Raw genomic sequence first — 16439 nt, 5'->3', positions numbered from 1 at the left:
ATGTGACGGGACAGCACCGGTGACACAGAAAAGAAGTCGACAAGAGCACACAAAAAGGTTCGGGAATCGTGAAGCAGCAAAGAAAATCAGAGCTTAGAGATCTAGAGGAAGAAGAGGTAAAGAAAAGAGGCAGAGACAGAGAGAGTCGGACCACAGGAGGGAGTGAACGGGAGGGGGAGGAGATGGATGAGCGATGGTGAGCACAGCAACAAAGAAGCAGTAGCAGCTGCAGTGGCTCGACAACACCACACAGACATAACAGGTCCAACTCGCCTTCGAGCATAGCATTCAAAAGAAATCAAAAGAAAAAAAGAGGGACCGAGTACCTGTACAAGCTGGATTGAGCCTCCTAGTAGGACGGGCGTGTGTGTGTGTGTGGGGGGGGGTCGGTGCGTGTGTTGGCTATCGTGTGGCAGGAAGAGTCTCCGTGAGTATCAGAGCACTTGAAGAAAAAACAAAACAGCAGTACGTATCGATGAGAAGAGAGAACGCGAACAAAAAGCGAAGAATCTCAAGTCTATTGCCGTCACTGATCAGAAAGACAGAAAACGCAGGTAGACAAGACGCTCACAAACACACACACACACACACACATCTGTAGGCGCAACCAGGCGATACCAACGGCAGTACCACGACAAAAATGGAAGAGAGAGATGCCGCAGCGGCCTGAAAGTAGAGCAACGTGTGCAAGGCGAGAGAAACGGAGAGGGAGAGCTAGCAAACGCCGGGGGCACAGAAGACCACACCGTGGCTCGCAGCAAACAACAAAAGGAAACAACACAAAATGAGCGCTGCTCGGCCCTTGCAACGACAGAAACATCACACACGGTGAAAGAGGAGAGAGGGGAAGACGTCGAATGGCCAGAGATAGAGCAAAATGCGGAAGAGAGTCGTAAAGCGCGTGCGCGCAACAAGGGCGATAGAAGCCGCTCGCACAGCTGCCGCCGAGGAGAAAACGGCGGCACCCAACAAGGCGCAGGAACGACGAAGGCAGCGAAGAAAAAGCGAGGAAGGTGTACACACGCCAGCGCGACGCTATATATACAGAAAGGTATAGAAAAGGACGCCGTTGCGATCGCAACGCGGTAACACATACGCGTACAGGCATGCGCACACACAACGGTATGATCATCAAAAGGCGGCAACGGCATCCATGACAACGAATCACGCAACTAAACACACCACAGATTACATAGATAAATATACGGGTGCGTACACATCCCACCCTTGATGTACACCTTTACATACACGTCTTCGGCTAAGAAGGACGATCATGCACACGCACGCACGCGCGAATACACAGGGGCCTGCATGAATGCGCGGTAACCAAGAAAAAAAAAAGAGGAAAGCAAAAATGTTCTCCACAATGCGCCGCCTAACCGCAACATTCCTCGACCCTGCAGACGTACGTGACGGACAGGGGCGAGCTCGACGAGGCGCCTAGTACGTGCGTGCGTGGCGTCTGTCAGAGGAGCGCGACCGATAAGCATATATGCGAAGAGCGTCGCTGATTGCCACACGAAAGATGGCTGCGCGCGTGCGGGGGAGAGGTGGGGCTTTACCTGGATCGCGTTGGCTTCGCCGGCCTCTCCATCGCGTTCAGCAGCGTCACAACGTCCTCCTCGGTGACCCCTAATTCCTCCATCTCAGTCAGCAGCTGCTGGTAGCCTTGGCACTTGCCCTCCTCGAACCAGCCGTGCTCCTTAGAGCGACAAAAGAGGCACACGTGCTCGTAGCGGCACGTGCTGTACGGGCGGCGACTCTCAAAGTCGCACCGCCCGTAGCCATGGCCCGGGGAGGCACCTCGGCCGTTGTGCTTCATGCACAGTAGCTTCTCGCTCTTCTCTTTGACGTAGAAGTAGTACGCGCCAAAGCCCATGTCCGGCGCGGGAATGCCATTCTTGGCCCACGTGTCGAACAGCTCCTGCACCCCGCTGACGTGCTGCCGGGAGAAGCTGATTATGGTGAGGTGACGCAGCAGCTTTGTCGCGTTGCGCTCCCGCAGCATGTGCTCTGCATCCGCCTCGTCGTGCGGGGGCCAGTGGAAATCCTTGCACAGTGCCTGGTCGCTGTGATAGTGGTTGTGCTCCATACGCTCCCTGCGCCGCAGCGACTGCGGCGTCTCGCGGAAGATGTGAGTGATGGTGTGCCGGTTGACGAGAGGGGCGGAGAGGGAGGGGCGCTGCGGGCGCGAGCCGCCCGGCGTGTAGGGCTGCGAGCGGCTCCCTGACAGCGGCGTCGAGAGCTCCTTGCGCAGGGACGGCGTGTTGGGCGCCGAGCCGCCGTGGCTGGAGGTGCTGGACTGGCGGGCCGCCGCCAAAGCAGGGCTTGTGGTGCTGCCGGTCGTCGTCGTCAGCCCTCCGTTGCTGTTCATGCTCCCTTCTTTCAATGGGATCGCTTGCAGCCTCTCTGGTCGAGCCGCAGTCGTGCGCGGCGAGCGGTGCCCTGGTAGCTTGGCGGTCATGGAATCGCTTGTGCGGTTCACAGGCGCCATCGGCGCCGCTGACTCGCCGATCCCTGACGAGAGCCACGGAGACGTGGTCGCTGGCGGCGGCAGGGTGTAGAGGTTGAAGAATTCGCTGCTGCCGCCCTGCCCGGCGCCTGGCAGATCCTCGACGCGCGCTGAGACCTCCGACTTGGCAGACCGCGGCGGCGGCGGCTGCGTCGCTGTGGGAGCCGTGTAGGGGTTGCCGCCAGGGTGCGCCAAATCCCTCATCGAGGGCGGCATCGACATTGACTCTACCGGTGTGACGCGATTTGGCAGCCGCACCCCCGGCGACGTTGGAGGGCGCTGCAGCGGGGTCGCCGTCGTGGTGGCTGGCGACGTAGTGAAGGAGCAGGAATCCACGCGGGCAGCGGTACTGAAGGCCCGACTAAGATTGTCCATCGTGTTCGAGGCTGCATCTGCGGCGAAGGGCGACTGCAGCAACGTGCTCGCAGGCTCTGAGAAGGACGCAGCAAATGATGTGGGGAAGTCGGCCAGCAGGCCACTGACGCCACCGCTGGCGACAGGTTGCGCCTCGACATCGCCGGACGTGTGCCAGTTGCCGGTGATGGCTGCGATGCCGCCAGAGAAATTCGGGCCCTGCATGTTGTCCGAGCTCTCGTCCTCGTCCATCCCCGGCAGCACCGTCCGGATCGCCTCCTCGATGCCCCAGTCAGTCACGGAGCGCCGCTCGCGCAGCGAGCCGCCTATCACGCGCTCACCTGCCGCCCCCGCCGGCAGCGTCCCCGCGCTGCGCTCCACCTGGCCCAGCAGCGTCTCAATCTCGGACGGCTGCGAGTGCAGCGACCCGCCGAATGCGGAGGCGCCGAAGCTGAGGTTTTCGCCGATGTGAAACGAATCGAGAGGCGAGGGCTCGACATTCACGGCGCTAGTGGCGGCGAACGACCGCAGTGGCGCTGGAGCACCTGCGCCTGGTGCGGTGGAGGCGAGAGAGGCGTTGACGGAGGGCACCGTCGTGGTAAACGCCAGCGGTGCGGCCGTGAAAGGCGGAGGTGCTTGGGCAGCAACCGTTGCCTCGGGGCCACCACCGTCTGCTGCGCTCGCGAGGGGCGACGGTGTAGCTGACTTGGGAGCGAGGAGCCCCGCCAGCGCGTCGAAGTGGGAGGCGGCAGTATAAGCCAATGGGGGTGCGTTCGGCGTTGCTGCGCCGCCGTTCGCGCTGCGTGGTGTTGGGGTGGCGTTGAAACCCCAGCGTAGCGCTGGGGTCGAGCTAGGGCTGTGGGTGGCAGGAGGCACAGAAGGCACGGCACCAGGAGGAGGCGGTGATGCTTCCATCGACTTCAGAGAGTGGCTGCTGGCGCTGCTGTTTGCCTTTGCGTGGCGCGGCTGCGGAATAAAATCCCGCGAGGTGGCCGCGGCGGCTTGGGCAGCCAAGGCGCCCTGCCCCATCTGCACGCTTCGCGGCGGTGGCGGGATTGTCGGCTCTGTCGCCTCTCCATACCCACCACCGGCCCCATAGCCGCGACGGCTACCGCCATTGGCGTTATTATTGCCGTTGCTGTGTGGTCCATGAGCGTTAACGGTGTTCGTGGCAAACGTGTTACCCTGGTGGTTGAGTTCGTTGTTTGTGGCATGTGAGTTGGGAGCGTTGCTGCCCCAACCGCCGCCGTGGCCACTGCCTGAGATGCCAAACCGGTTATTGCCGCAGCCGCCGTTCGTGTGGAACGGTGCGGACGGCGAGTTGTCAGCGGCAGCGGCGCCGCCAGCATTGCCGCTGCCGCTGCCACGACCGATTGCCGCAATGACAGCATCTGGGGCGTGCCCATACCTACGCTTCTCCGCGCCGTGGTGATGATTCGCGCTGTTCGGGTTTTTGTCTGAGTTGGACCCGCGCGGGTGCGTCAGTCCTGCGTTGTTTTCGCGGTTGTTCGCCTGACTGTCAAGCGTGCGTCGGCTCACCCACTTCGCCGTCGAAGGTGGCCGATTCGTCTCCATGGTGACGCGATGAGGGAGGCGGCCGTCAAAGATACAGAAAGACGATCCGAAAGAACAGGGCGAGAACGCACCAAAAAAGGGGGCGCACTCCTTCGCCGCAGTTGTGCGCAGCGCAAGCCGATGGGGAACGAAACAGGCGAAATAATCGTCAACGTCTCTTCGACAGCACCACGGAAGCAGGCACGACCACTACCACCCGACGAGGCGCAACGCAATCGCGGACGACGCGAAAAAAAAAAAGAAAAGACGACACGCAACGGGTAAAGCGAAAAAGACGGGAAGGGTGACAGAGAAAGAGACGAAGACGGCGACGAGGCGAAGACACGGAGACGCAATGAGCGGAAGATGAAAAGGCGAAAAGGAAGGAAGCGAGAGAACGGCACAGACTAACGCAAGCACACACAAAACAAGTGCCACAACGGACAAAACTGGGTGCAACAAAGCCCGCGCTGAAGAGTGGTGTGTCGGTGTGGGTGTCAGCCACGTACGCGCAGGCAACCCGCAGGAACAGCGGAAATCTTCTTCACTGCTGCGTGCCCACAGGAGAAAAGGAACGCTTGTCGGTGTAGGCGGTGCGGGGGGAGTCGGGGGGAGGGGGGGGGGAACGCAGACGTTTCTCAAGGAAAGAAGACCTGGAGACGAGGCAGGGCGAGCTGATGCCGGTTACTGGTGTCGACAAAACGAGAGAGAGCGAGCGAAATGGAAGGAACGCAAGCGCGGGCCGTCACGCACGCACACAAACACGGAAAGGGAGGGTGGGATGAAGACGAGAACAAACGTAAATGATGATCAACAACACAAGAGACAATACTATGATGCAGAAGGACGATCCCGGATCACGTCGACAGCAATATAAATAGAAGAACAGAAAGGCGAGAAGAGATCAGCCCACCATCACAGGATGAGGGAAAGGAAAGGAGACACACACGAACGCAGATGCAGACGGACACAGACACGCATGCACGCTTGGATACAGAAACCCCCCAAAAAAGGAGGGGGACTTCCAACGCCAAATTCCCCCAATCACGCGCGCACAACGATAGCGGGCCTAATAATAAAAGCAGCGGCAGCAACAAGAATTATGCGGAAGAGACACCAATGATTATGCGCCGCTCTCAAAGCGAATGTATGCACGGACGCACGGGCGCCGACGCGCCTGGTTTCTATAGTGCACCCTCTGCACTCTATATGCTGTGTATGTGCGTATGTGGAAAGGAGAGCCGGAGCACCCCCCCCCTTTCCTCGAATACCCAAGTGAACACGCCCACACAGTGAGCCGGAAGAGCAACGGGAGAAAGCAGAGGAGCGCAAAGATGCGGAAGGCAAAGCAAGCACTGCGCGAAGCGCGAAAACAATCAAGGCGTCGCTTCAACAACAGCGCGCGCGCGCCCACACACACTTGCAGGAGTGGAGCGCGTGTCTTATGTTTTTTTCCCTCGTCGTCTATGAAAGTATTCGGAGTGGTATCTCAATGAAACCGCTTACGACGATAAACCTGCGGCACGCATACACAGCAGAAGCGTGAACGGCTCTCTTTTCCGTTCTCCGTGGTTGCTGCTGAGGAGAGAGGGAGAACGATGGAAAAGAAGAGAATGGAATGCTTTGCTGCTCACACGTGCACAAGCAACAACCCACAATTAAGGGCGGCAGCACCACCGCAGTGCACCTTCAGATAGAAAGTCAAGCAGCAGCAGAGAAACGAAGATGAACAGGGGAACGAAGACAGCAGCAACAACAAATACAGAGCAGCTGCTCTTGAAAGCAAGCGACTAAGAAAGAAAAATAAGACGCAAAGAGAGGTGTGTGGAGGACAGCGAACAACGAACAGAACACACAGGCAGACACACACGCACACAAATACGAGGCCACCGACAAGAGCAAGAGGTATAAGACTGGCAACGCCAAGAAGAAAAAGCGAGAGAAAGAGAGGCAGAGTCAAGAGGGGGGAAGGAGAGGTGATAAATAGAGCGTAGTGTCAGCCTTGCATAAACTTGGAAAGAAAAGAGATGAAAACGGCGTGCAAGGAAAGAAGACTCACACGAACAACAGAAGAAAACAATATAATTGGCGTGATGATATGCGGTTGGGTGCTCCGTGTCCGTGTGTGTGTGTCTGTACTTGTGTGTACAGTGAGGCTGTTTTCCTTTCTATTCCGCTCGTTGCTTCGTTGTGTCTTTATATTAAAAGGTGATCCTGTGAAAGAGGGAGAAAAAAAAAAGGGAAGAGCGAGCGACAAAGAAAGGAGGCCCACAGATGATGGCAGAGGGAGAGGGAGGGAGGGAGACCGATGTGGGGCGTGAGTGTGTGTTTGCGTGGGTGGGGGAGGGGGAGGAGAGGGGAAGGGGGAGAGGGCAAAAAAGGGAAAAAAGAATGAAACAAAAACACACGCGCACGCGCAGAGGCAAAGGAGCCGAAGGGGACGGAGAGAAATAGAGAGGACGTAAAGAGATGACCTGCAGCAGCTTACACAGTAACGCCACCACTAAGGAGAGGATAGATGCACAGCCAGAGAGATGGAAAGGGTGGTGATGGTGGTGGTGGCCTAAGTCAACGAGAGCAGTTTCCGCCTCTCTTTCGTGCTTACTTTTCTCTACTTCGTTTTTCGTCTTCTCTGTCTCTACTAGAGATAAAGCAACTTGGCGTGAGCTTTATGTGCGGATTACGAAAAAAAAAACAAGCAAAAGAAGAGAACGAGATAGAGGGAGCTGTATACATATATATATGTGTGCGTTCTTATCAGTGCAGGCAAGGCGGAGAGGGAAGAAAGAGAGAGAGGGGCAAGCCGCACAATCCTTGAAACCGCTCAGATGAAGAGGGGGCGTAGAGAGGAAAGAGGAGAAACGAATGCGAAGAACGGAAAGTGTGGTGTAGAAAAAAAAAAGAACAGTAAACGAGGAACAGGGACGACGCCACACAGCAGCGCACACACAACAGACGGCCGGTCAGCACACAATGCTGCAGAGGGAGACAACAAAGAGGCGAACAACCAAAAAGAGTGACACCCTCGAGTGCCACAGTGGCAGGAGAGATGCAGAGCGGAAGAGGAGAGTGAGGGAGAGGAGAAGAGGTCCAGCGAAGAAAGCAATCGAATCCCGTCGACACACAGACGTACAGAGAGGCAGAGGCAGAGTGGACAGAAACGATGCGGCCACACCGACACACACGCGCCGTGGCAACGGTTTATGCTCAAGAGGAAGAGGAAAAGCCAAAAAAAAAAACGCGTGAAAAGAGCGAAGCTACGAGAGAAAACCCGGCACGCAAAACAAAAGAGGGGTTGTCGAAAGAGATCACCGAACGTCCACACAAACTCCGAGAGGGAGAGAGTCACAAGGCACAATATACAAGAGGAGGAGGGGAGAGTGAATGGCAGGCGACTCTGCACTGACAAGCGGAGAGAAGACAACGCCAAGAGAAAAAGAGGCGCCAGAGGAAGAGAAAATACCAACACTAGTATGTACAAGTTCCTGTATAGTTTGTTCAGATGCGCAAAAAAAAAGAAGACAAGGGGACCTGATCTCTCTTTTCGGCGCACACTACTTTGAGTACGTGAATGTGTCTGTGTAAAGCCCCGCTGTTCTTCTCCCTCTTTTCGTTTTCGTTCTTTGTTTTGTTCTACGGCTCCTGCGGTATCGCGTTTTCACTTAACGCTTTCTTCCTGCTTTTCTGATTACCTGATGTGGGATCTGTCGCCCTGCCCTTTGCTGTTCGTTTTTTTTTTCGTTTCGTTGCTTCGCCTTTTTCTTTGTGCGCGTATGTCAGCGCGACAACGCGGCGCTGCTGCTGTTCCTATGTGTGTGTGTGTGTGTGTGTGTGTGTGTGCGTGTCTATGTGTATTCGTTCGACTGTTTCGCTTCGGATGGAATTGCGCCTGAGGTGGTCGGTAATGTCGGTGATGAGCGGGTTGGAGGTGTGAAGGGGCGTTTGAGTTCGTGTGAGATCGCTAGGAGGATATGCGCCGTGTAGCGATTTCCTCTTTTTGGATTTTGGAGCGGAGCTAGCGGCTTGTGGCCCACGGCACTGTGCTTGTCCTCAAGCTATCGGCTACGCTGCTGTGGTTCGACGAGAACGAAGGGAGGGGATGAGAACAGTCAGGCAAGGCACAGGCAACAGGCACAGATGGCGGGATTGAGAGAGAGAAAGGGATGCGGGCAACAGGCGCCGTCGACGAAAACAAGAAAAGAAAAAGAACAAGGGCACAAAGGAATGGCGTTGACGAGTCGCAGAAAAGGGCGGGGCGTGTGTATAGAAGGCACTTCCGGTTCAAAAAGACAAAGAAGCACAGCCGTGCTACGCAAGGCAAACAAGACACGGGGGCAGGGGGAGGGAAGGGAAGTGTGGAGGGAGAAAGACCGTCCTTCGCTCTTTCTCTTTACGTTCTCCTTTTTTCGTACCTTCCCACGCGCGCAACCATACAAGACAGCGCACGCACGAGCACACAAACTGAGGCGCCAGTGCCAGCGCGCAGACAACGACAAGAAGGAGACCCACTCTGACAAGGAGAGAGAGACTGATGGAGAGATTGCTCGGGGAGACACGCTTGCAATTTCAAACGTGGTCGAAGCAGATATAGAGAGAGTCACACACACGCGTGCGCACAAGCGATGATGAAAAGGCCGAGAGAAACAATAACGAGGTAATGGCAATCAATTGCCAGACGACAACAAGGTAGACGGACAGAGATGATGCGAGAGAGAAACAGAGAGGGCTAGAACGAGAAAAGACTAACGGGAAAGGGAGAGGGAGGGTGAAAACAACGGGCGGTGCACCACCGTCAGCACCAACGGCAACAGCGAAGGCAAAATAGACAAATTCTTGTGAACCCGAAAGACCGGCCAAGCAGAGATGAGAGTGAAAAGTGCAAAGAGAGAACGCGAGAGAGACCCACAAACGAAAGGGAGGCAAGTGAGCAAACATAAAAAAAAACGAAGAGCGAGAGAGAGAGAGAGTGGCAACGCAGAATCGGCTGAGAGGCGCACGCAAGACACAGAGAAAACGAAGGCACACACGAAAAAGGGAGCACAACACTGACAAGGAGAGCAAAAAAAGGGGGCAGAAAGGAAGGCGAGTGGGGAGGGAGAAGAAGCACCGCTTTGTTTCAAAGTGAATGGCACAGATATAGAGAGATGCAGAGGGAGTGAGCCAGAGAGAGTGGGTTGGGTGATGGTGGTGGTGGTAGTGCGGGGCTCGAAAGACGCCAGCAGGATGAAGAGGTGAGGGGCCGCGATGAGGGAGGGGGATTGTGTGTATCTGTGTATGAGGAAAATGGAAAGATACCGATGACACGAGAATCAGCGCCCAAAAATAAAAGTTTTGACGGACAGGCAGATACGAGACAGGCAGACAAGCACAAACGCAAGCACGCACAAAAACAGCAAAATGCGCTATCAAGTAGCAGTGGCGGACAGACGGAGAGGCGTGGGGTGCGGCAATAAGTAGGCTGTCTTGTGCGTCCTTGCGATGCAAGTAACTTCAATCTTGTTTTCTCTTCTGTTGTTGTCGGAGGGGGGGGGTAGAAAAAGGGCGAATTGAAAGTTGATCTGTGCTCTGGACCTGTCTGAAGTGGTGAGGGGAAACGTGTGTGTGTGCGCGCTGATTCGGACAGAACACACGGGAGAGTGTGTGTGGGGGAGGGGGAGGGAGTCTCCCGCTGTCTCTCTCTCTTGCTGCAGGGATGGATAATGGTAAGAACTGCTTTTTCTTGCTATGGTTGACTTTCCGTGCTTCTTCTTTGTGTGTGTGTGTGTGGAGGGGGGGGTATATGAGTCTGTGTGTGTGTTTTGTTTGCTTTCGGATATACTTTGTAGTTGCGTGCAGAGCGAGAGGCAACAGGAAGACAGGGAGAGGGAGGAGGATATGAAAAAGGAGCCCGTGTGAACCATTTCACGCGCCTTGTTGAGTTTTGGGGGAGTAGGGGAGAACACAGGGTGGGGGGGGGCAATGACCGCACAGATGTACGTCGAACGTCAGCGTCTGAGCCCAAAGCCTAGGGAAGAGGATCCGAGCCTCGCAAGAGCGCACGCCGAGCAGAAAGAGAGCTGCACAGAGCACGGCCAACGCATCGACGTGATCAACCAACCCTTTCCTTGCGCTTGAGGAGGCGAGGAGCGACCCAACGCCGTCCGCCGAACAGATGTGCACTGTTCAAGGTGTTTGTTCCCGTGTATCGTTACTTTCTACGTCACCTATAGCTTTTCCCGCAGGCGACAAAGGCAGACGCACACGCATTCTAGCCTCTAACTTGTCTTGTGCACCGGAGAGCGAAAAAGAAAAAGCAACAGAAAGCGGAGGCGACTAGATCGCTTACACATCGGCGATTTGTATGCCTGTTGCTGCGTGCTACTCAAACACCCATGTATGTGAGACGGACGTGTGCGTGGACGTCGGATAAGTAACACGGCCTACTGATGTATATATATATATATATCCTTTTCGCCCCTCTCCTTCTTTCGTCGATTTCTTCGTTTTTGAACAGAGCCACTTCACTTGCCATACTCGATTCGAAACCGAAGAAGAACGACAGACACACACACAGCAAGCACACAAGCATCATAAGAAGAGCGAAAAACGTCGCATAACAGATCAGAAAAAACGCAAGCCACACGCAAGCACACCAGCAAGTCGAATCAGTACCGAAATGCATACGAGGAGCACACACGCACGCACAACAAAAAGGGAAGTAAAGGCAAGAGGGAACTGAGAGGCCCGAAAAAAAAAGGACGGGAAAGATGAGGGCGAGTTTGTGAGAGGGAGAGGTGCGGCACTGAAGACAACAGACCAAGCGCACGGGCGTGACACACATACACAAAGAGAGAGAACAGAGAGCTAAACACAACCGCCAGTGGGGAGTGAAACAATAGAAAAACGTTCGACCGCAAACAACAAGCAGAAATGCGAGAAAAAAGCCACGAGAGAGAAGAAAGGCAAGCAACGATACAAAGAACGAGAGCGAGCAGCAAGACCGCAACACATGCGCGGCGGGAGGGGGAAGGAAAGCAATCTGTTGGGCAAGAGAGCCGTGCAACCGCTGACGCAAGAACAGATAAACTGGCGCTACGCCCCCCCCCCACCCCTCACCTTCTGGCAAAGTCACACAGGAAGAGGGGAACCGCCACGCAAGTTGAGCCGCGGAGAAACGGGAGAAGCGAGAGGAGGAGGAGGAAGGTATCGGCCTGTGCCTTCGTGTGTGCGTGTGAGAGCACGGGGAAGGAGGGGGAAGGCGGGGAAGGTATTGAAGGGAAGTGGAGGTGCAGGTGGCGGGTTGTATATACTCATCTGTCTTTCCTTTTCGCTTCCGCAGCGATCTTCCCTTCTCCTGTTTCTCTAAGCATCATATTTAACGCGTTCCGACACTACTGCACACGTGCGCACAACAGACCCCCAGAGCAAGGGGAAGAGAGGCCACCACGCACGCCCCTCTCCGCGCAATGGTTGAAGCAGAGGAGACAAACTCGAAAGAAGTGGGAGAGAAGGGACCGAAAAGACATACACAGCACAGCAATAGCATGAGCAAGTTCGAATGCCAGCCACCAAGTTTCGCCCCTCGGTGTGCTCGCGCGCATCCTTTCCTGATCCTATGTCCCTCGCCCTCGATCTCACGCCACTTTTCGCGTGTGTCAATATATCATTCATTCTTTTTCGCTTCCCTCCCTACGGCCCTCTACCACTTACGATACCTTCTCTGTCGTGGCGTTCTTCTTGATCTGGCCAAAGGCGACGCCGCGGGCACGAGAGGCAAAGAGCAGCGAGCTGCTAGACTCACTGGCGTTGTAGCTAGCCGGGCTCACGCAGACAAACATGAGCACCTTTGCCTGACCGGCCATGGAGTCCTGGAGCAGGAAGGTGAGGGCAGAGTTGCGGAAGGGCACGTGCTTGGAGTTCTGAGCGAGTCCAGCAATCACATCACCAAGTGCCGACAGCGACTTGTTGATCGCCACGGCCTCCTTGAGTCGCTGGCCTTCCGCGCCGCTCTTGTCCACGCGCTCACTACCGGCCAAGTCGATCAGCGATAGCTTGCCGTAGCCCTGCATGTTCGTCTGCTTGTTCGTGGTCCGCACGATGATATACAGAAGCATGTGTGACCGCGACGAGTGTTCGTTCATGTTTGTCATGCCCTCGCTGCGGTGCGTCTGCGCGGTCGCCATGATGCCGTCAATGTCCCCCGCAGACGTCACCGGCACCTCCTTGAGGTTCGTCACATACGTGCCGTACGGCCCGCCCTGCTTCACCTCGTACGTCAGCCCGGCCGCCTCCTTCTTCGTGGCCAGCAGGTCGCGGATCTGCTCGCAGTAAATCTCCAACACCGACACCGTCACGGTAGAAGCCTCCGTCTCCTTGCGCTCCTCGATGATCTCGAAGAGCCTTTCGAGTGCACGGGTGTTGATGCCCTTGTTCTCGCCCTCAGTGCCGTTCATCGTGAAGGTCTTGCCGCTGCCTGTTTGGCCGTAGGCAAAGATGCAGACGTTGAAACCGTCGACGACGCTATCGATAAGCGGGGCTGTGTCCTCAAACACGCGCGCTTGCGGCGCCGTCGGCGGGTATACCTCGTCGAACTCGAAGAGCTTCGGCCGCCCGCTCGCGTCGATGAACCTCACCTCGTCCTGCGTGGGGTACGACATGACGTCCGAGTAGCCGCCCTCGATCTCCTTAGGCAGCATCGGCCGCACACGGCAATACACGCGGATGTTGCCCTTCAGCTCCTGAATGGTATTGTAGTACTGTTTGCGCAGCTTCACCTCACGCCTGTACAGCTCCTGCGTCCACTGCAGTGCCTTGCGGTCGGCCTCGCGGTCCATGTCGCTCGCTTGGATCATGGCGGCCATGGCGTTCGAAATCTGCGCTGAATAGTATCGGCCCTGCTGAGAGAGGTCAGTGCAGTACACCTCCTTGATTTCGCGCAGGGACTTGCGAACAGCTGCCAAGAAGCTGCGCATGTTTGCGGTGAGCGCCGGTGACATGGAGCCTTTACCGGCAGCAGAGCCCAGCGCGCCAAGCGAGGTGGCACCCAGCACTGGCAGAGGTGATAGGTGGGAGTTGGCTCCGTTGGCACCCGTCTCCAGCATCTCCACGCGCTGGGCGTACTGCTCCAGCATGCCCACGGCCTCCTTGTTCTTCGCCTTGGCGTCCTTGTACTTGTTTTGCAGTTCCTCGTGCTTCTGGCGCAGCTCCTCCAGCTGCGCTCGCAGCTGCAGCGCCTCCGTGCGCTCGCGGTTAACCAAGTTCTCCGTCTCCTGTTGTGCCTGCATCATCACCGCGGTCGCATCAGCACGCTTGACACCTCTGCGGCGCTGGCGCAGCAGCCGCTGCTCGTCGTCGTCGTCGCTATCCGTCTCCTCCAAATCCTTGTCGGCCATGGCGCGCCGCTTGGCGGCATCGCCCTCGCCGACGTCGATGCCGGTCATCGCCTCGAACAGGCTCAGAGCCTCGGAAAAACGTTCGATAAGACTCATCAGTTCAGTTGCGATGCGCTCGTGCTGTCCGGACTCGAGCATGCGCATGCACACCAGCTTGTGCTCCTTGCATTCGTTTGCAATCTCGGTATCCGGGAGAATCTGCGGATGCTCCAGTGCGTACTCGAGAGAGGCCAGATCGCCCTGACACTCCAGCAGAATCGTCTCCTCCGTGTCGAGGATTTCGTTGCGGTTGGCTGCGTTGAGGGTGGTGAAGTCGCGTTGAGGAGCCTTAGTAGAACGCGGCTGCTGCTGGTCCTTGACCATCCTGGTGAAGATACGCTGAAACGGCTCACCGAGGACGCGGCTCTGCTGAAAGCGCTGCATCAGACGTTGGTGGCCGCTCGTGTGGTAGCGCTGGTACCACTTGATGACAGTGCAGATAATCTTCTCGCGCACCTCATTCGCAGTGGTCGTCTTGGCGACCTTGAACAGACGATCCGTCCACTTCTCCGACGACAGCATCACAGCAAACTGCGGACCGCTATGCATGAGGCACTGATCCATCACAGTCACCATGCAGATCTGCGTCGCGGGCGGGTTGTACTTGAAGTTCTGACGGATCCCCTCGAGGACAGCGCCACCGTTGCCACGGCGGATGTGCTCGACGAGAAGGGCCGTGGCATCCGGATCGCCATCCGCATTGCGCGAGGACAGCTCCCGCGAAAGCAGTTCCTGCACCTCCGTCTCCACAGCAGTGGTCCCGGCGGCCTGCGGGCCACCACGACTCGGCGACAGACTCATCATGCGCTCTGTGGGGGTCTTGCTGGTGTCGTGTGATTGTTCGTCCGAGTCGCTCCGTTATCGAAACTGCGAAAACGCGAGGGCAACAGTGAAGTGGGGAGACAAAAATGCGCAGTTGCACACAAGAGAGAGGGAGGGCGGTGTACAGGAAAGTAGCGGTGGTGCCCGGAAAGACGGAGAGACACTGCGCGCAGAACCAGGGAAAAAGAGAGAGGTGTCGTGGTCAACGCACAACACTTTTTTTTTGAGATCCTGTATACGTATGTGTTCGAAAGTATGTTTCTTCTTTTCGCTGCAGGTGATCATGGCAGGTGTGTTGACAACCCACAAAGCGAGTAGGTATGTGTGGAGGCGGCGTGGCGAGTGCGGGAGGTTGCAGAGAAGGTTGTCGGTGGTGAGCATACACGAGGTCCAGAATAAATGCTACAGCCAGTAAGCAGGAGAATTCTGGCCACTCTCTGCGCATGGGTTCGACACGTAGAGACCCCTCTACTTCCAGTGAGCCCGGTAGGACAGCGGGGGCTGAACTCTACATACACTGCAAGAACCTACCATGATGCTGAATAGTGGAGGATGGCAGCCAAATGTCGGCCGCGAGTACGCAACAGCTGTAAGCACTCGCCCACTCTCAGCCCTCACAACGTGCGTCTGGTAGCGGGGGGCCGGGGGTTGTGAGGATCACTACAGAAAAGAGGGTAGAGGAGACACCCACGGAACAACAACTGAAACAGACCGAAGGCGCGGCGACCCCGTGTAGCACTGCAGGACCCTTCCCTGATCATGTTGAGCTTGCTATTCCTGTTTTTTTTTCTATTTACTTGTTGCATAACATTCCATTCTGTGAGTTCGTGCGGGTGGTACACGGCGCACTAGCAGAGAGCACACACACAGAGAGACGCATCGCAAGCGTCGGGTGTGTCGGTATGCGCAGCTCTGCATTTTCTTTTTCTCCTCATCCCCTCCTAAGCCTCTGCATGGCGGAGAAGGTTAGCGTGATGCATTCCCTTTTTACCTCCCACATCAAATCGCCCCAGCCACGTCCTCAACACCTCATCCACACCACACCGTCATTTGCACAGCGATCAAGCCAGTCCGTAAACGCACAAAAGCCAACACCTAAAAAGAAGGCAAGCAGAAAAGAAAGCAGAGGCTGCACCGAGTTCGTTTCACACAAGAAAGGCTCTTTTCCCGGCGCGCCCATCCTCCGCCATACAGCACGAGCTCCACTCCACCCTACTCCTCACAGCCTGCCACAGGCCCCCATTCCGCGCGGTGCGAAGCAGCGCTAGAAGCGCGTTACAGCAATGCGCCGACACAGTCATCGGAGCGCCGTCTCTGCCTCAAACTCTGCCCACCCGCCCACCAAGCAGGCTGCCTCACAGTCGCTTCCCATTGTGCTGCTCGCCACCCGGCGCATCACCCTCCGGGTGGCACACAGGCGCCCCACCCCACCAGCAGGGCAGTGAGGGCTGGGCGAGATACGCTCGAGTCACGCTCACACTCTAGCCATCATATGGATGGCACAAATATGCTCACAATCACAGGTCGCTCCGGCGCAGCGCCATCCAGCACCCGGCCGCCGACATCAGTAGCGATAAGTCGCTCTGACCTCCCACACGCCGTAGGTGCCTGGCCCTATCAGCAGCAGAAGTGCCTCGGCACTGGCGGGGGACAGGGGCGGGCGGCTGCTCGGCATTCCCACAGAGTGGGGGTACTGGGCCGCGGATACCACGCACTGAGGCGTTCCTCGTCATCAGGGAAGATTACACGCACATCTATCAAAAAAAAAAGCGAGCAAGTCTCGGTGT

The 16439-nt window shown here is 56.6% G+C and overlaps 2 protein-coding genes across 2 annotated transcripts; both read right to left on the bottom strand.

The window, feature by feature from the left end:
- Positions 1-1558: 1558 nt before the first annotated feature.
- On the bottom strand, positions 1559-4441 carry LDBPK_190260 (hypothetical protein, conserved; the record flags this gene model as incomplete). The annotated part of the gene is made up of 1 exon (XM_003860157.1): positions 1559-4441. One exon carries the CDS (start codon positions 4439-4441, stop codon positions 1559-1561), a length of 2883 nt encoding a protein of 960 aa, XP_003860205.1.
- Positions 4442-12105: 7664 nt separating this feature from the next.
- On the bottom strand, positions 12106-14631 carry LDBPK_190250 (C-terminal motor kinesin, putative; the record flags this gene model as incomplete). Its single annotated transcript, XM_003860156.1, has 1 exon — positions 12106-14631. One exon carries the CDS (start codon positions 14629-14631, stop codon positions 12106-12108), a length of 2526 nt encoding a protein of 841 aa, XP_003860204.1.
- Between the last annotated feature and the right edge of the window lie 1808 nt (positions 14632-16439).

Source organism: Leishmania donovani, chromosome 19, assembly GCF_000227135.1.
Source record: "Leishmania donovani BPK282A1 complete genome, chromosome 19".
Classification (NCBI taxonomy): Eukaryota; Euglenozoa; class Kinetoplastea; order Trypanosomatida; family Trypanosomatidae; genus Leishmania; species Leishmania donovani.
This window is presented reverse-complemented; position numbering and strand designations above follow the sequence as displayed.